The sequence below is a fragment of the Microcebus murinus genome, chromosome 2 (genome assembly GCF_040939455.1).
Source record: "Microcebus murinus isolate Inina chromosome 2, M.murinus_Inina_mat1.0, whole genome shotgun sequence".
In the NCBI taxonomy this organism is placed as follows: domain Eukaryota; kingdom Metazoa; phylum Chordata; class Mammalia; order Primates; family Cheirogaleidae; genus Microcebus; species Microcebus murinus.
The window spans coordinates 48646379-48666950 of record NC_134105.1 but is presented as its reverse complement, the minus strand read 5'-3'; the positions used below and the strand labels follow the sequence as shown (position 1 = coordinate 48666950).

Here is a 20572-nt window from a genome sequence, read left to right as displayed (position 1 = left end):
TCACTTGTAATGCTCTGTAGGATATTTTGTTGCACAGCTGATATAATTTTGTTCTACCTCACTCCCCAACAGAGTTCTGGATTTTCCACAAATGTACAAGACCAGAAGATTGCAAATATGTTTGAATTGTCTGTGCCTTTCCGCCAACAGCATTATTTGGCAGGACTTGTGTTAACAGAGCTCGCTGTCATTTTAGACCCTGATGCTGAAGGGTGAGTAGACCAGTTTTTGTCTTGTAGAATATCAATTTGATTTTGAACAATGGGACAGAGTTAGTCCACTTACACTTCCTGAGAATCAAAAGAATACTCTTTCACTCTTTCTACTTTTTCTGTTCACTAAGTTTCATATCCATATTATTTCTGTATTTCATCAATTTTAAGACTTTTTTCCTATTTTGCCATCTCTGAATTTGAGATTTATCTTAACATTGGTAAAATATCACAGTTTATTTGGTAGCTTTCTTTTTTTTTCTTAATAGTACTTTAAATAAATTGTGCATCTTAGTAGATGGTCTCTTCGATTTATTGATATACAGTTGGTGCTTTCCAGTTAAGGAAGATATTCTAGTCTTTTACTTGATTCCTTGTGTGGAAAATTTATCATTTGCAATTATAAAGCATTTTATTTAAAAAAAGTGTCCTATAAACAAATATCCTTAGGTTTTAAAAACTTCTCAAGTTGTGTATACTTTTAGAGGATTTGTGGAAATTGATATTGTAAGAAAAGGAAGGTATATTGTTGGACGATTTGAATTTATAGAACTAGCTTGATGTGTTGTGGTCTAGCATCCCTTATGGGCTACATTCATCTTATTTTCAAAAATTTGTATGACCATAACTCATTTGGGTAATAATTACTTTTTAAAATTTTTTTCTCCTAATAGGATCATTATAAGTTTATAATGCAGTTTGATCTCATGGAAGAGCTCCAAAGAAAGCAAAGAGATCCCTTTAAACAGTTTTTTACAAGGGTCTTCTGGTGTATTTGTTGAATAAATGAAAGAGAAGGTTACTGAGGTTTTAGCAATATGTCAGAGATACAGTCAATGCTCAATAAATTGTGAAAGGCCAAATCTGCAAATGAAAGGCATGTGTTTTTTTTTTGTTTTTTTTTTTTTTTTTGAGACAGAGTCTCACTTTATTGCCCAGGCTAGAGTGAGTGCCGTGGCGTCAGCCTAGCTCACAGCAACCTCAAACTCCTGGCTCAAGCAATCCTCCTGCCTCAGCCTCCCAAGTAGCTGGGACTACAGGCATTCGCCACCATGCCCGGCTAATTTTTTTTTTTGTATATATATATATTAGTTGGCCAATTAATTTCTTTCTATTTATAGTAGAGACGGGGTCTCACTCTTGCTCAGGCTGGTTTCGAACTCCTGACCTCGAGCAATCCGCCCGCCTCGGCCTCCCAGAGAGCTAGGATTACAGGCGTGAGCCACCGCGCCCGGCCGTGTTTTTTTTATAATAGCAACTTCCTATGGTTGGAATATATTTTAAAGAAGTAGCTTTTCACCCTGTGTTTTATAGAACTATAGGGTTCTGAAGAGATGCTTAATGGGTTTCCATATGGGATGGGGTGATATGTATATACATACTTTGGAGTATACAGAGGGAAAACTAAATGGATGAAACTCTGTGCCTCCCACTCCTACTTGCCACCACTTTCATATTTTCCATTTGACAAATGAGTATGATGTCATTTGGGAAAAAAGAAAAGATCCATTATTTGGGTAGAAAAAAATACTCTGAAAACAAATTCTCTAATCATACTAGCTTTTTGAAATAACTAGTTTATCTCAGTCATTTGAATCTATATTTCCAATATTTTTACTTGTTACATCAGGATGTTTTGGGTTGCAAGAAACAGAAAATTCTTCTTTAAGCTGGCTTTATTAAAGAAAGGAAATTAACTGTTCCATAATTGGAAGAAAGAGCTATTAGCACAGTATAGTCATCAGCTCCAGTGATATCACCATGGCTCTGGTTCTTTACATGTCTTACCTCTGCTGGAAGCATCAGCTTTATCCTAAGGCTGGTGCCTTTTAAGATTGTTGCCACGGGCAGTTAAGATTAAGTGATTTCTTATTCATGTCCATTAGGAGAGGGGGTGAGGGGAAAACCCTCTTCCCAAGCATGCAATGTGAATTTTTCTTTTGGACTGATTTGGCTCACCTGCCTATCTCGTACTACCACAGTCATCAGTGCTATGTGCCATGTTGCTGAATGTATTAGATCAGTTCTACTCATATGGAATCCTTGGACTGGTGTCAGTCCCTGGGCTGTTTGTTACAGGGCACAAGACAAGGAGCTTGTGCCTAAATGTAAATCAACTGTGTCCCCAAACAGAGGGTTTAGTTCATGTGAATTTTTTGGTAGACCTTCTCAGTTAAGCAGTGAATTGGTTAACATATTTGTCTCTTAGACTGTAACAAAAGTTTGCTAACTGGCTGCTTTAAGCAGCAGTACTAGTCCAATTAGGATCTGCTCTTGAAAGTGGGAATGCAATTGGCTTCTCCTGAGTCATAGGGGGAGGACTGCATACCCGAACAAAATTTGAATTCAATTACTAAGGAAGACAGGGTAAATACATGTTGTGTAGGTGTTCAGCAGTGTCTGATTTAAAAAATAGAGAATTCTAACAGTCAGCTGTTTGTGCGGTGAGATTTCTTTTTCACGTCAAGAATCAATTCTGTTAAAATAAGTTTATGTTTCTGTGGAACAATATAGGATTATGAGAGAATTCATTACTGCTCTTTTGCCTCTTCAAGCTAGATGTATTAGTCTCTGACACTTGGAAAGATTTTCTATAAAGTCTAGAAAATAATGATTCCTGGGTTCACTACCACCTTTTTTTTTTTTGTCTATTCAGTTAACAAGATATTGGAATAGCTTTAAGTAGTAGTGTGTAGGTTAATAACCTTAGCTTTTACTCCTGCTTTTTTCTTCCTTTTCCTACTCTCCTGAATCTAGTCCATTAGCAAATTCTACAGGTACTACCTCCAGAATATACATCAAGTTCAGCCACTTCTTTCCATCTCCACTACTACTGCCCTAATTATGCTTCCATTTCTGCCTCCCTAAAATCCTTTTTCTACACAGCAACTTGAATGGTCTTTTAAAAATGGGCATCAGATTATGTCACTGCCTTGCTTAAAACTCTTCAATATGTGTGTGTGTTTTTTAAATAGCACTTACAGTAAAATTCAAACCATTAGGTCCTCAGAGCCCTATATACTTTGGCTCTCCAGTGCCTTAGTATTAAGTCTGGAACAGAGTGGACATTTGGTAGCTATATGTTAATTCAATTTATGAATGAATGAATGTGAGAAATTCACTTCTCATCCCTAAATTTTACTTTCTTTAGAGGTGTATACATATGATATGCAGCATATATTATCTTATAAAGATCCTTCAGAGGAATATTTGTCTTCTTACTCCATGTGCTTGCTAAGTAATCAAGAATGATTCCGTGAGTGGCAAAATATGTTCTATAACTGACCAATATAATGGAGTAATGTAAACGTATGGAAAGGCTTCATGCAGATGAGTGGGTAGAGTTTATATAAGTCAAAGTCTGGGTATGGTAGCTGCTCAGAGGTAGGGAATACCTATTCAGGTTTGAAAATCATTAGTAGTGATAAAAGAAGTCAAAGGGGAGAACTTAAAAACTATACTTTCTTTTTTTTTCCAGTCAATGAAAGGGAAACTTTATTGAGGGCTCAGGACCATGGGACTTGGGCAGGAGGCTGCCTAGCAGGGGAAGGAGGAGGTAGCGAAGAGGCCTTATTTGACTTTCTTGGGGCACAGGTTGATGGTGTGGCCACACTTCTTGTGGCAGCTGACAGCAGGGGAATGCAGGCAGATCCTCTTGTCTCAGCTGTATTTCTGGGTGAGCTGATGGAAGGAAGGCTCAATGATGCCACCTTGCAGGCAAAATATCAAGTGCAGGTAGACTCTTTCTGGATGTTGTAGTCTGAAAGAATGCCTTTCTTTCAGCTCTTTGCCTTCATATATTTTAAAGCCTCTATGAGAGTATACTTTATGAATAAAAATATGGAGAGGAAGAGAAGAAAGAATCTCCATCTAGATTTCATATACAGCTATGTAAAATGTTGGATAAAATCAAGAGCTCTAGAGTAAGACTACCTGTTTTCTAATACCAGCTTTTAAAGTGAAGATATATTTTCAAGATAGGAAAAGCATATTTGAAAAAAAAAGGGACAAACTTAATGAGGGGAGATATTGAAGCTAGTGAAGAAAGAATAGGTTCATCAAACACATGGCGAAATTACTTTCTGCAAGAAGATACAGCTTTTTCTGAGGCAAAAAGGAAAGATGATTTGGTAGGTATAAAGATGGAGATGTGTTAAAAGATATGGCCAAGGCAAATTCAGAATGGTCTTTTTTTCCTAAGAGAAGTTGGAGATAAGATCTTCTGTTGAGATTGATAGTTAAGAGGCTTAAGGAGCGAGAATGAGATCTGGAACTGCTGCTGGGTACAGTGTCAAGGGCCAGTTAGAGTGGATGAATTTTTAATTAGAATGGTTTGCATAATCTAAATGTCTTCAATCTCAGGGGAGAGACAAAAAGTGTTGAGAGTGACCCTTGCTAGTGTATTAGCAAGGTTGAAATCAAGGGGCGTCTAGAAAAGTTTTAAGGTCCAAATGAGGTATATGAGCAAGGAAGTTCAGTTTAAATAGAGATGTCAAAGGCAACTCCAGCCTATGGCCTACATAATCCATTAGGAAGAGGATTCTTCTTTTAGAAAAAGGAAATAATTTATTTTTGGTAAATATGAAAAGATCTGATTTGATAAAATAAAATTTACAGCTACTTAAAATTTACCTTTTTTATTGCTTCAAATGTAGCTATACATGGTCTTAAGTCCTTTATTGTTCAAATATACAAATAAGGAGTTAATATAAAAATATTCAGATTTATTCCTTAGTGAATTTGTATAGCATTTACTTTTTTAATTCTTATTTCTTATATTTTATATATATTTTTTAGTTTAAAATAAGGAATGTTTTATAGAAATACATGCAAATATATGGCAAAGTTAAATTAAACAAAATATTGTCAGTACCATGACTTACTGTTTGTTTTAAAGATATTAACTAATCTCGGTGACCTTACTACTTTTTTCTTCTTTGTCTTCTTTTTAAATAGACTGTTTGGATTGCATAAGAAAGTCATCAATATGGTACACAATTTACTATCCAGTCATGACTCAGACCCCCGGTACTCTGACCCTCAGATAAAGGCTCGGGTGGCCATGTTGTATCTACCTCTGATTGGTATTATTATGGAAACTGTACCTCAGCTGCATGATTTTACAGGTACTTAGTATAATAATTAAGACAAATTTTAAAGGCAAAGCTCAATGTTTGAAAGTGTTAGAAACTATCCCAAGGATAAAGATCTTATTTTAGGAAAATAAGCAAATGTACACTGATACAAATAAACTATAAATATTTAACCATATTGCTGAAAAACTTTTGACTATGTGAGAGAATTCAGCACAAGATTACTGTAAGTAGTTCTTACGATGAGTTTAAAAATAATGACTTCATGGCATTCTATATTACCTACATTACCTTTTAGGAAATAGGTTTGTTTGTGTGAATTAGTACCATGCATCTGAAGAAAAAAATACAAGAAAACTTGACAGCTATCTACCTCCCTCTGTTTCAGCTTTATTCATATATATAATTGAAATTAATATTCATCTGAGTATCAAGAATTATGTTTATTGCCAATACTGGGTTAACAAGTTGAAGTTATGTTGCTTCTTCAAAACTAGAACTCCCAAAGTTTTATTGATCTTACTTTTCATATTTAGAATTTAACTAAATTGGAATTCACTCAAATTTAGAATTTAAATAAATGTAGAATTTAGGTTACAAAAATATTTTGTTAGGGCAAATGAAGGAATTTAAATTAGCAATTAGCTTAGTAAAGTACTTCCAGTTCAATAAAACAAAAACATTTCCTGAGTAACTAATATGTATTTAAGAACTTTGACAGATGCTGATGCTACAAAGATAACCAATTTTTTGCCTTTAAGGGACTGATAGTTCTGATAGTTGAGTATAGTCTTCCCAGTATTTGATCACTATGATGGATTTCCATACCTGAAGGCAGAAATGTTTATATTATTAGATCTTTTATTAGCAAGTTAAAGTTCTCTAAAACTATAAATTACTAGCATAAGAATGAGTTATTGTTTAAAATATTTAAAATAATATCTAGAAGAAGTAAATCTAATGATAAATATTGAATGTTAACAGGTTTTTTCTTTTAAAGAATAATAGGAAAAGGAACTACATGTTCAGTAACTGTTAGTTGAGCTAAACAGTGTTGTTACTTATTTTGGGGGTGTTATTTTTCTCCAGAAACTCACAATCAACGAGGAAGACCAATTTGTATAGCGACAGATGATTTTGAAAGTGAAAATGGAAATATGATAAGCCAGACTGTTGCAATGGCAATTGCAGGAACATCAGTCCCTCAACTAACAAGGCCTGGCAGTTTCCTCCTCACATCAACGGTAAAAGCAATCCTCCTACAGAAATTTTTTCTGGAAAGACAAATATTTACAAGGATGTGCCCTTAAATGACGGATTATTGTATTAGCTGATGCAAAAGTACTTTTACCTATTTTATGAAAACATTAAGGTTCCCAAAATATTACCTATCTTGTACTAACTAAGCTGTTTCAAAAACTATTACCTCAGGGTTTATGGGATAAAGCCCTGTTTTCTATCATTCAGAATTTTGAAAATTGCCTCACTATATAAAACTAATTTTCTTGATTTTTAAATCTGTTTTATTTTTTTGTCAGCCCTAAGAAATATTCTTGGTTATTTAGTAGTTGAGAATTATTTTTATCTGTGAAGAAATCTTTTCATGTTTTCAAAAAGTTCATATTTCCTATGCCCCTGTACTATTCCTCCCTTAAAGAGGGAAGGTTATGGAGGCAGGGAGGAATCAAACTGCCAATAGAGTAAGATCAAGTTCTAAGAGTTTTAAATGACATTCTTTCAGAAAAATGCAATAATTATTTATGGAAGCTGCCCTACTTGACAACTTTTTATAAATTTATTAAGATATCATTTACATAATAAAACATTCTCCTATTTTAAATGTATAGTTTAATGGTTTTTAGTATATTTACAGAGATGTGCAGCCATCATGACAAGCTAATTTTAGATCATTTCTATCACCCTGAAAAGAATCCTTATGCCTACCCCAGTAGTAGATAGTGACTAATCTACTTTCTATCTGTATAGATTTATCTATTCTGGACATTTCATATAAATGGAATTATACGCTGTGATCTTTTATATGTGGCTTCTTTCGCCAAGCATGGTGTTTTTGAGGTTCATCCATGTTGCAGCACATGTAAATACTTCTTTCCTTTTTTATTACTGAGTAGTATTTCATTGTGTTGATACGGCAGATTTGTTTATCCATTTATCAGTTGATGAACAGTTGGATCATTGCTACTTTTTTTCATTTCAGCATATTACAGGGGTACAAATGTTTAGGTTACATATATTGCCTTTGCCCTGCCCGAGTCAGACCTTCAAGCATGTCCATCCCCCCAGATGGGCGCACCAAACCCATTAGGTGTGAATATACCCATCCTCTCCTCCCCCCCTACCTGCCCAACACCCAATGAATGTTACTACTATGTGTGCACATAAGTGTTGATCAGTTAATACCAATTTGATGGTGAGTACATATGGTGCTTGTTTTTCCATTCTTGTGATACTTCACTTAGTAGAATGGATTCCAGCTCTATCCAGGATAATACAAGATGTACTAGATCACCATTGTTTTTTTTGTGGCTGAGTAGAATTCCATGGCATACATATATCACATTTATTAATCCACTCATGTATTGATGGGCACTTGAGTTGTTTCCACATCTTTCTAATTGTGAAGTGTGCTACTATAAACATTCTAGTGCAGATGTCTTTTTTATAGAATGTCTTTTTTCCTCTGTGCAGATGCCCAGTAATGGGATTGCTGGATCAAATGGTAATTCTACTTGTAGCTCTTTGAGGTATCTCCATATTACTTTCCACAGAGGTTGTACTAGTTTGAGTCATTTCCACTTTTTGCTGTTAGGAATAATCCTGCTATGAAAATTAGTGTACAAGTCTTTGCATGCATATATGTTTTTATTTCTCAGGTAGATACGTAAGAGTAGATTTGCTGGGTCATATGGTATCTCTACATTTAGCATTTTGAGACATTTCTAAACTTTTTTTTAACATGGTTGCACCATTTCTCATTTTGCCAGCAATGAATACGAGTTTCTGTTCTCCAAATCCTTACTAACTCTTGTCACTAAAGGTGGCTAATCAAAAATCTGTCTTTTTGATTAGCCACTTTTAGTAGATATGGAATGGTATTTCACTATAATTTTGATTTGCATTTTCCTAAGGATCTAAAGATGTTGAACGTCTTTGCATGTGCTTGTTGGGACAGTTTTTTGTCTATCTTCTTTGGAGAAAAGTCTATCCAAATCTTTTGCCACTTTAAAATCGTGTTATTCAGCTTCTTATAATTGGATTAAAAAAGTTCTCTATATATTCTGGATATAAATCCCTTATGGAGATACATGATTTACAAGTATTTTCTCCCTTCTATCGATTATGTTTTCTACTTTCTTATGTTTTCTACTTTCTTACTTTCAGTGTAAAAGTTTTTAATTTTGATAATTTCAGTATATCAACTTTTTTGTCATTTGTACTTTTGGTGACATTATACATATAAAACAATATATAAAGTACATGTACAAAGTATAATAATAAAAGAAACTGCCCAGCTTAAGAAATGAAACATTAGAAATACCTTTGAAGTTACCAGTCTACCCTCAATTCCATCTTTCCTTCCCCTAGTAATGACCACTATTCTCAATTTTATAGACCTTTTAATATTTTTAACTTTTATTTTGTGAAATATACTACATGTGAAAGAGTGCATGAAACATAAATGAACAAGTTTTCAAAACATCAGAAAATATACACCTTGTGATTACCACTCAGGACAAAAAAGAAAACATGGGCTGCCTTCCAGAAATCCATAGCATGCTCTTCCTACCCATCAAAGTACTCACTGTCTTGACTAATGAAATAATTGCTTAATTTTGTATATAGTGGGTTACCATCAAAGTTTGTATCACTAAATAATAGTTTAGTTTTACATAATGTTTTTAGTATTCATTAATATTGTAATATGTAGCTACAATTCACTGATTTTCATTTCTGTATGATACACCATTGTTTGTAGATCAGTTTACCCATTTTATTGATAGATACATGAGTAGTTTTTGTTCTTTGATTATTACAAATAGCAATCCTGTAGAGTCTTTTGTTTATAAATATCCTATATGCAGGTATTCACTTTTATTTAGGGTATTTCCTAGAAGTAGAATTTGTTGGGTCATAGGATATGTGTATCTTCATCTCTACTGTATAATGCCCAATTGTTTTCCAAAGGATTTGTCTTAATTTTTACTTATAATCACAATATGAGAGTTCCCACTCCTTCACATGTTCAATAATACTTAGAATTGTCAGATTTTTAAATTTTTGCCAGGTTGGTCCTTTATAGTTGTATCTCGTTTTAGCTTTCATTTCCCTGGTGGCTTATGAGGATTCGCATTTTTTCATATGTATGTTGACCATTTGGATTTTCTCTTCTGAAGTGTCTAGAGTTTTTTGCCCATTTTGCATCTGGTTGTCTGCCTTTGTATGATGGTTTTAGGACTTTATTCAGCAGCCCCCAACCTTTTTAGTGCCAGGGACCAGTTTCTTGGAAGATAATTCTTCCACAACCGGGGTGGGGGTGGGGTGTACAGATGCAGGTGCAGAGTTCAAGCGGTGAAGCCAGTGATGGAGAGCGGCTATAAATACCATCCCCCCATTTCCTAAGTTTCATGGAAGACAGTTTTTCCACGGAAGGGGAGTGGGCAAGGGAGCTCTGCAGCCCAGTGCCTAACATGCTGCAGACTGATACCAGTCTGCATGGGGACCACAGTTCTAGATCAAATCCTTTGTCAGTTTTAAGTGGTTCAGATATTTCTTCTCTGTAGCTTGCTGTTTTACACACTTAATGATGAATTTGGTAGTTAGAATGCCTAATTTTAAAATACTTAAATTTGTCAGTCTTTTTTTTGTACGTGTATTCTGTATCATATTTAAAAAATTTTTTCCCATTTCAGTATTTTGAAGGTATTCTGCTGTGTTGTATTTTAAATGCTTTTTTGTTCTTCCTTTTACATCTGATCTTAAAATCTACTGGGATTTATTTTTAGGTGCAGTGTAATTTGGGAGTCCAGGTTAGTTAATTAATTAATTATGTATATTATACCAATTTGCCCCAGCACCATGTATTAAAAGAGTATTTTCTCTATAGCTATAAAGTACTGCTTTTATATGGTCTCTTATATAGAGAAAGTCCTTAAACATGTTTAAACATTTTCTTGGCTAATTCTTGGCCCTCTGTATTTATGCACAAATTTTTAAATCAGCTTGCAAAGTTCCACTAAAATAAATAAAACAAACAAAACCCAATGAACTTGTTAGGATTTTGGTTAAGATTATATTGAATTATGGATCAATTTGGGCAAAAATTAATATTCTTACACTATTGAATCTTCTAATTTTGAACATAATGGATCTCTCTCCATTGTTTAGGCTGCCTTTAATGTCTGTGAATGCATAAACTTTCACAGGTTCCACCAAAGAGGCGTAGCATATCTTTTGTAGATTTATTAATGGTCCTTGATATTTTTTAATGTTCTTACAAATGGCATTTTTTTCAAAACTTCTGTTTCCTAACTGTTGATTGCTTTTATGTGAAAATAGAATTTATTTTTTTACAATAATTTTTATTTCCAAAAGAATTGCTAAACTGGCTGGGCACGGCAGCTCACACCTGTAATCCCAGCAACTTTTGGGAGGCCAACGTGGGAATATCACTTGAGGCCAGGAGTTCGAGACCAGCCTGGGCAACATAGCAAGACTCTGTCTCTACAAAAGATTTAAAAAATGTGGCTTTTTGTGGCAGCACGTGCCTGTACTCCCAGCTACCTTGGAGGCTGAAGTGGGAGAATCACTTGAGCTTAGGAGTTCAAGATTGTCGTGAGCCATGATTGTGCCACTATACTTACTCCAGCCTGAGACTGAGACCCTGTCTTGTAAAAAATAGAAAGAATTCCTAAACTAATAACACATCTATAGAGTCTTTTTATCTACACATAAAATCATGTAATCTGTGACTAATAACAATGTAGTTTCTTCTTTTCAATTTTTTTCATTACTTATTATATTGGCTAGGACCTCCAGTACAATGTTGAAAAGAAGTGATAATCGGTATCTTTAAAAAGGTAAAGCTTTCAACATTTCATTCTTAAATATATGTTCTATAAATTTTAGGTTTTTTAAGATATGTTTTATTATATTATGGAAATCCACTTGTGTTTCTAGTTTACTAAGAGTTTTATTTTTTAATTATGAATTGTTGAATTTTTATTGACACCTTTCTCTGTATCCATTGAGATGCTCATATTATTTTGCTTTTTAATCTTTTGATGTTGTTGGTTTAAATGGATTTTCTAGTGTTAAACCAACATTGAAATCCTGATGGATTTGGTTTGCTTATATTTTATTTAAGATTTGTGTATTTATAATCATAAGTAAGATTGTATATAATTTTTCTTTCTCAAAATGTTCTTTTCTGATTTTGGAATCAAGGTTAGGCTAGCCAATTGAAATGAGCTAGGGAGTTTTCTCTTTTAGTCTCTTCTATGCAAGTACTTGTTTAGAACTGGAATTATTTGTTCTTGGAATATTTAGAAAACTTGTGGGTGAAGCCATCTGTGCCCAAAGTTCCTTTTTTGCTTTCTGGGGTTTTTTGGTCTTTTTTTTCTTTTTAAAGACAAGGTATTGCTTTGTGGCCCAGGCTGGAGTGCGATGACAAAATCATAGCTCACTGCAACCTCAAACTCCTGGCCACAAGTGATCCTCATGCCCCAGCCTCCCAAGTAGCTGGGATTACAGGCCCAAGTCACTTTTGTTTTTTTTTAAGTTTTAAAGTTACTGACTTAATTTCTTCAATGGCTATAAGATTGTCCAAGTTTTCTATTTCTTCTTACACTGGTTTTTGTAAATTTTATTCTAGTAGAAATTTATTCAGTTTTTTGGCATATCAAGTTCTAAGTAACTTGTATGATTGATTGATTGACTGATTGATTTGAGACAGGTTCTTGTCATCCTAGGCTGGAGTGCTGGGTCACCATCATAGGTCACTGTAACCTCAAACTCCTGGGCTCCAGTAATCCTCCTGCCTTAGCCTCCCGAGTAGCTGGGACTATAGGCACATGCCACCATGCCTGGCTATTTTTTTTTTTTTTTTTTTTAGTAGAAATGGAGTCTCACTTTTGCTCAGGCTGGTCTCAAACTCATGAACTAAAGCAATCCTCCCTCCTCAGCCTCTCAGAGTGCTAGGATTACAGGCGTGAGCCACTGCACCCGGCCTATCCTTATGTTTTAGATATATCTTTTATAAACAGCACAGAGTTAGAGCTTGTCTTGTATCTTAAAAATCTGGTCTGTGAATCTTTTCCTTTTTCTAGAGTTTGTAATTTGTGTACATTTAGTATAATTAAGTCTAATGTAGTTAACATTTTATTTTTTTACTTTATATTGTCTCACCTATTATGTGAGTTTTTCCCCCTCTCATTTATTGACTGCTTTTGGATTATCTTTTCCTCATTCCATTTTTTCCCCATTCTACTTTTTCCTCCCTACCATTTTGGGAGTTATACATTCTGTTTCTATTCTATTTATGATTGCATTAGAAATCACAGTATGCATCCTCAAATTATTCAGTCTAATGTTAATCAGTATATTTACTTTCACCTTGGTTAATAGAAGGATCTTAGAACAGGTTGACTTTAGTTACCTCTCTGCCAACTTAAATGCTGTCTTTAATTTTATATATCATTAAAACTCACAAGGCATTATTATGGCTATATAGAATCAGTTATATAGATTTGCCTATGTGTTCACCACTGTTTTTGCTCTTCATTCTTTCCTGAATTTCTAACCTGTGTGAAATCATTTTTCTTCTTTTTGAAATATGTTCTTTAGAATTTTTTATACTGTGAGTTTGCCTGTGGTGAACTCTCTCAGTGTTTGTAGGAAAACTGTTTTTATTTGATTTTTATTCTTTAGAATTTTTTTAATAGAATGTGAGTTTCCTGTTTTATATCAGTGTGTTGAGAATGTTGTTTTCACTGTCTTATTTCTGTTGCAGCTTTTGATAAGTCAACTGTAACCTATTGCTTCTTTGAAGATTATCATTTTTTTCTCTTACTTGTTTATGATATTATCATTAGGATTGGTTTCCTATGGTTTTACTTTGTTGAATTTCTTTATATTTATTCTGCTTTGCATTTTTGGACTTCTTAAATCTATGATTTAGCATCTGTCTTCAGTTCTGTACAGTAATCAGCCATTATCTGCCCAAGTATGGCCTCTTCTCCATCTGTCTCTCTTCTTTTCATATTCTAGTTAAACATATGTTAGTCCTTTTTATTATGTCTTCTGTGTCTCTGTCCTTCTTCTGAATATCCCATCTTTTTTTAACCTGTGCTTCATGCTAGATTGTTTCTTTTGTTCTATCTTCTAGTTTACTTATTCTCTCCTTAATTATCCCTGATATTATATTAAACCAAAACATTGAGTTTGTAATTTGGTTATTGGGTAGATTTTTTTCAGTTTCCTAGATTCTATTTGTTTCTTCTATTTTTTCCAAAAACCTTTCTCTTTATACTTTCAAGTTTGCACATTTTTAGTGAGTGTTAGTTTGAATTACCTAGTTCAGCCAAAACAGAAGTCCCTCCTTCCTTTTCTTTATAGTTTTGCCATATATGTATATATTCCTAAACAATATTTTCTTCACTTTTATGTATTTTAACCTTTTTATGAATATATACTGTATATACTTGTATGTCTTGATTTTTTTATATATGTTTATAAAAGTCGTTCATGTTGATATGTACAGCTATAGTCTATAATGCCATTACAATCTATTTGTATTTTACATTATGTATTCATTTTCTTCTCAGAGGAAGTTTGTATTTTTTGTAGTTTTGGGCTATTACAAATAAAGGTGTCATGAATGTTCTTGTACATCACTCTATAGAAGAGTTTCACTAGGGCTTACACCTAGAAGTGGAATCCAGGGTCGAGTATGTACGCATGTTCAGTTTTACTTGGTTCAATTGTTTTCCAAAATGGTTGTACCAATTTACACTCCCACCAGCAATGAATAAGTATTTGTTGATCCATGTTCTTGCTAGCACTTGGTATTGTGTGCATTTTGGAGCTTACTTATAGAAAGTGGTGAGATGGAAAGTTGAAGTGGTAGTTGTGGAGAAGGATCTTTAAAATGGAGATTTGGGGAGTGCATGCCATAATTGTAATAAAAGATCTAGTGTTTGACTGCAAGGGTAAGTGTGATCATTAGAAGAAACAAAAAATTATACAGGATATCTAGAGAGTCAAATACATGGACATTGATGGGCACACATAGGCACAGAGAGAAGTAAAGGTCATTGGAAATCAAGAAGAGGGTAGAGGGGAGAAGGGGAGAGGTCAAAACCTACTTAATAGGTACAGTGAACACTATTCAGGTGATGAGCACACTAATAGCCCTGACTTAGGCATTATAAAAGGTATCCATGTAACAAAAACCTTTGTACCCCCTTAATATTTTGAAATTTTAAAAAAGAATCAAATAGCATGGACATTAAAATCACTAAGGACTATGACAAAGTATTGTAAGTAAGTTAGGTGCTAAAAGCAATAAGATATAAGGGCTAGTCTTCTGGGGATTAGTATATGACTGCAATGATGAAGGTTAGCAGGTGGTATAGTCTCATAAAATGAGATTCAAGTTTGTATATTCCTATAGAGGAAAAAGAAAATATTCTGCAGGGAACCTTGAGGAGCAAGGAAGTTTCTCCTATCCTACCTTCAGTCCTCCAGGGCTAGATGAAAGAAATGTTCAACGAAGTTGGTGAACATATATATAAGGCAGTTTTGTTGATGACTAATAATGTGTTCCAGGGGTCATAGTGGAAGAATTTCAGGTGGCAAATGAGGTCAGAAAAGAGAATATAAAGAACTATACATATGTCGATCATAGTCTAAGGCGTGAATTAAGGCTTCTGAAGGCTGGGCTTATTAAGGTGATAGATACAAACTGTGATAAAGAACTTAGTGAGATTAATCCTGATGGTCTGAAGGCAGATAGTACAGGTGAAAGAAACTGTGGCTATGGTAATGTGGAGGGAGTAGTATGAATCTTGCCTCGAAAATATAGAACTCTGGGATCTCTTCCTCACTCCTGGTAATGGTGTTATGAAAGAATTCTTTATTTTCTAGAGGTCATCCCTTCTCAACCAGAAAATTAAGAACTAACAACCTAAGGTATTTATTGTAGGTGATTAATTAAATATGATGTGCCTTTGCAATTTATTTATTTAAATGAACATACATTTTCAAATTTAATGTAGGCAAATGTGACCATCTTTTTTGTGGCTTGTGATTTCTACTTTTTATGTCTTATTTAAGATATCCTCAAGATTATAAACGTATTCTCTTATATTTTCTTTTAAAAGTTTTAAACTCTTGCCTTTTGCATTTAAATTTTTTGCCTAGAATTTATTTTTTTATATAACATCATTTATTAAACAATCCATCCTTTCATCACTGATCCATAGTGCCAACTCTGTCACAGATCAGATTTTCAGATATGCATAGGACATTTTTATGCTCTCTATACCATCAGACTATTTGTCTATATGCCAAAATCAAATTGTCGTAGTTATTCTAATTTTTTAATAAATGTTGATATCTGGTAGAACAAATTTGTCTCCCTACCCCTTACCATCCCACTTGGTTCTTCTTCAAGAATATCTTGGCTATTTTTGGCCCTTTGCTTTTCTCCCATTAAATTTTAAAAATCAGTTTGTCAAACTTGTAGGAAAACCTGACTGGGATTTTGATTGGAAATCAAATGCAATGATCCGATAGAACAATTTGGAGAAAAAGTGGCATCTTTACATCACTCAGTCTTTTTAATATTTTACTTTCTTCAAAGTGTTTCCCACTGTGTTATTGACAATTTATGTGGGAATATAAGAGATGTCAAGATATGTCTGTTTGTCAAATTGAGAATAACTTTTCGATTGTATTTCTAAAAAATAGCTACTTGAAAATTTGAGTTAGTGCTATATATTTATGCATGCCTGAAAGTTCATCTACAAAAAGTGCCTACTTCTAAAATAAAGGAGATTGAAAATTAAAAATAGCATTTCAACCTTACATGCTATAAGTAAAAATAGCTTTTCATTTCTATATCACCTATGACTTTCCCTTTTATGTCAGTGATCCTTGATCAGAAACAATAGTTCTCTAAGCCTGATAAACATTATTTTGTTATTGTTTTCTATTCTTACCCCACTCTTATTTACTGATTCAGTTACTTTTTCCCTATATTTCCATAATGTTTAATATTCTGTGGTAGGTATCTTTTAGTTTTTAATGATAGAAACCTTTAGTTTTTCCATTTAGGTTTTCTATTAACATTTATTTATTCTCTGCTGGCAACTAACTCTACCATAGATGAAAACAAACTTCTGTTGCCATGAAAGGTTCATTAGACTTCAGGCTCTTAGTAAGGTTCTGTATAACTGTTTTATACAAGTATTACATAAATCAAGTGGCATTTTAAATATGTTATTTTTAAAGCAATTTTTGTTTGTTTTTAGAAGAAAACAGTTGACAACCAAAAACCAAGAAATGGTCATTTGTCAATCTCGCTCATTCTACTACTCTTTATTTCAGAGTGGCAGGCAACACACTACCTTTTCTGCAGAATCAAGTCGAAGCCTTTTGATCTGTCTACTTTGGGTTCTCAAAAATGCAGATGAAACAGTTCTACAAAAGTGGTTTACAGATCTCTCAGTCCTGCAGCTAAACCGGCTATTAGATCTGCTTTATCTCTGTGTATCTTGCTTCGAATACAAAGTAAGTGGGCATTATAACATTGCAAAGAACAAGAAAGAAAATGTGGAAAAGGAAGAAAATTTCCTCAATACCTCTTCTTTCCTAATGTTTAAATTTTAGGGGAAAAAAGTGTTTGAAAGAATGAATAGTTTGACCTTTAAGAAATCAAAAGACATGAGAGCAAAGCTTGAAGAAGCTATCCTTGGGAGCATAGGTGCTAGGCAAGAAATGGTGCGCCGAAGCCGAGGACAGCTTGGTACGTACACAATAACTTCTCCTTCTGGTGAGGATTTTTTCAATTTCCTTGAATCATATATTGTAATCATCATTGTTGCAAGTCTTCTATGACAATCTTATACTTTTTAAAAAGTGTTTTAACTATAATTGTAAATGAACTTGAATAATCATTTCTCTGCAAGAATGCAAGTTAGAATTCTGATTTAAGAGGGGTGACCATACTTCCAGTTTGCTTTAGATAGTCTCAGTTTATGCCTGGTACCCTTCTGTGATTATTAATAGCATCTGTTCCCCCTTTTTAAATAGACTTCAGGGTTGGGCATGGTAGCTCATGCCTATAGTTCCAGCTATTTGGAAGGTAGAGGCAGGAGGATCATTTGAGCCCAGGAGTCCGAGGTTACAGTGAGCTATGATCATGCCACTGCATACTTGCCTGGGTGAAAGTACAAGACCCTGTCCCTAAAAAAATGTTTTTAATAAAAATAAATTAATTGATTAAATAGACTGTATTTTTTTAGAGCAGTTTTCAAAAGGTTGACAGCAATATTGAGCAAAAGCACAGAAATTTCCCATATACCCCTTGTCCCCACACATGCATAGTCTCCCCTGTTATCAACATCCCCCACCAGAACTGCACATTTGTTATAATTAGTGAACCTACATTAACATAAGAATCCATAGTTTACATTAGGGTTCATTCTATATAGCATCCCTTTTTACTCTTAAAAATGTCTGGTTTGCATAATGAATAAATATACCCTGTATATAAAGCAAATATATTGCCCATCAAATGCAGATAGTCCAGGGAAAGAAAACAGTTTGGTAGCATTTGAGGCCTGTTTTCTAATCCCAGGTCTGCTGCTCATTAGTCATATAACTCTGGCCTAGTCACTTAATCTCTCCACCTTCCTTTACCTCATCTACTTGTGATTATTTTGAGAATTTAGAAGGTAATGTAACTAACTTACCATATCATCTTTATAATGACCATTCATGCACAAACATTTTGTGAATGCCAAAGTGACATACAAATAATATTGTTGCTAAGAGTTCCCTAAAGTCAGGAACATGCCTTAGTAATCTGTGTACTTCACACATGCTAACAGCACAATATATATTTGCTGACTAAAATGTGAATGTATATGTAAATTAAGTTTTAAATTATTGGTTTCTGACAGGCCATAGTGATCATCTATTTAAGGATGTATGTGTGTGTGTGTATATAATATATATATATTTTTTCTTTTGTTTTTTGGAGACAGAGACTCACTCTGTTGCCCAGGCTAGAGTTTATTGGCATCATCATAGCTCACTGCACCCTCAAACTCCTGGGCTCAAGCAATCCCCCTGCCTCAGCCTCCCAAAAAGCTGGAACTACAGGCACGTGCCACTATACCCAGCTAATTTTTCTATTCTCTGTCTCACTATGTTGCTCAAGCTGGTCTCAAACTCCTGGCCTCAGGTGATCCTCCCACCTCAGCCTCCCAAAGTGCTAGGATTACAGGCATGAGCTACCATGCCTAGCCTATAAAATACACTTAAAGTATATTTTGTTCATAATGAGTAGTTGGAATTTAACAATGAGTAAGACACAATCTTTTCCTTTAAAGGAATTAGTAGAACACCATTTTTTCACTTTACTTATATATAGATTACAATGTGCTTTTGGGTTTTTCTTTTAACTCATTTATTATCTATAACTCTCTAAAATAAAATATGAAAATTAACTTTTACCTAGGTCATTTAATTAATACCAAAACCTAATGAATAATTATACTCATCTTTTAAATTAAGAACTAAAATTCAAAGAAGTAAGTAACTTGCCTAAGATCATAAATTAAGTGACAGAGAGAAGGGAATTGTTAATATATATTTGTAATATTTTTAAACCTGTGGCCTCAGGACAACTGTTTTTGTTTCAATATAGGAATTGAAGTTCTTTCTTTCTTAGAAAAATTAAGCCTTTTCAAATCTTACATTTGTACATTTAAGCTAGGTTACCTAATAATAGAAACTATTAACTAAGGAGGTGAGACACAATTTCTTGGGGAAAGAAAAGTGCCTATAGAAATGTAAATAGATATTTATTTTGCTAAATATCTTAATATAGGCATATCTTTTTTGTTTTCTTTCATAAACTTTCTTAAATATAGAGATTTCAAAACAAAAAAGAGAGAAAGAGAAAAGGAAGGGAAAGAAAGAAGAAATGCAGACATGTTTTTTGTGCAGCAAATGATATTGTTTCTCAGTAGTTTTTTTGTATTTTTTAATGATATATAGTAGTTGTACTTTTTTTGTATTTTTATTTCTCAGTATTTTTAAAATTTCTGTTTGAATTCTGAATTGTTACTTTCATTACTCTTTCATCTTTCCAACCAATTTAAAGTCTCATCTTTTTCAAAAGTTTTCTAATTGAAAGCTTGATATCATGACCAAGTCCATTATTTGTGTATTTGTATATTTCTCCATAATTCTCAATGCCTTCTCACACTTCTGATGGATTCATATGAATTATTTCTATTGCTGCTGCCCCTTAAAGGAGCCCATACCATTCAGTCTGCCTTCAAACCTAGAAACTTCTTGAGAGAAAGCCCCATTTTTCCTCTTGTCCTGCTGTATGTAGATTAAAGGAAATAATTACTTTAGGAATCCTTCCTATTTTGTTTATTTATTAAACAGAAACTTGTTGAGTTCTCAATATGTGACAGATAGTTTATCAGCATTGACATAAAGTGCTGGACAAAACCGATATCATTTCTGTTCTGAAGTAACTTATATTCTTGTGGTCATGAGTAACATGAAAAGGAACAAAGCAAATTGAAAGGAAGTATTGGAGAGTGGGAAAAAGCCTTTCTGAGGAGGTGATGAATGATTAGCCAGTGAAAATTTGTGGGAAGAACAATCAGATAAAAGAAACAAAAACCATTGCACAGGTACTAAATCAGGAGCATATAGAATGAGACTATATATGTTGACAGGGAATAGCAAGAAGAACAGTTACTGGAGTGGGGTAATCAAGAGGGAGAATGGTAGGAAATAAGGTTGTATCATAAGGTGTATCATGTAGCCATGGTTAAGATTTTAAGGAAATCAGTGTTAGAATATTTGTGTATTTAAAAGGGTGAGGTTTTTTTCAAAAAATATTCCAGGTAGCAAATACATTTCTTCATAACTATTGTGAAAATTTTTAAGCACCATTTTCAGATTTCTTCACTTGTACTAAAGATAAATTGGCTGTGT

The 20572-nt window shown here is 33.8% G+C and overlaps 1 protein-coding gene across 8 annotated transcripts in view; it reads left to right on the top strand.

Annotated features, from left to right (window-relative positions):
* The window catches only part of DOCK7 (dedicator of cytokinesis 7), a 203895-nt gene that overhangs the window by 131559 nt on the left and 51764 nt on the right, over positions 1 to 20572 (top strand). For all 8 annotated transcript variants that reach the window (XM_012767100.2, XM_012767098.2, XM_075998923.1 and 5 more), the window contains 5 exons: positions 73 to 212; positions 5169 to 5338; positions 6395 to 6549; positions 16934 to 17116; positions 17216 to 17351. In XM_012767100.2, the coding sequence (XP_012622554.2) occupies positions 73 to 212; positions 5169 to 5338; positions 6395 to 6549; positions 16934 to 17116; positions 17216 to 17351 (784 nt within the window). The remainder of the gene's footprint in view (positions 1 to 72; positions 213 to 5168; positions 5339 to 6394; positions 6550 to 16933; positions 17117 to 17215; positions 17352 to 20572) is intronic.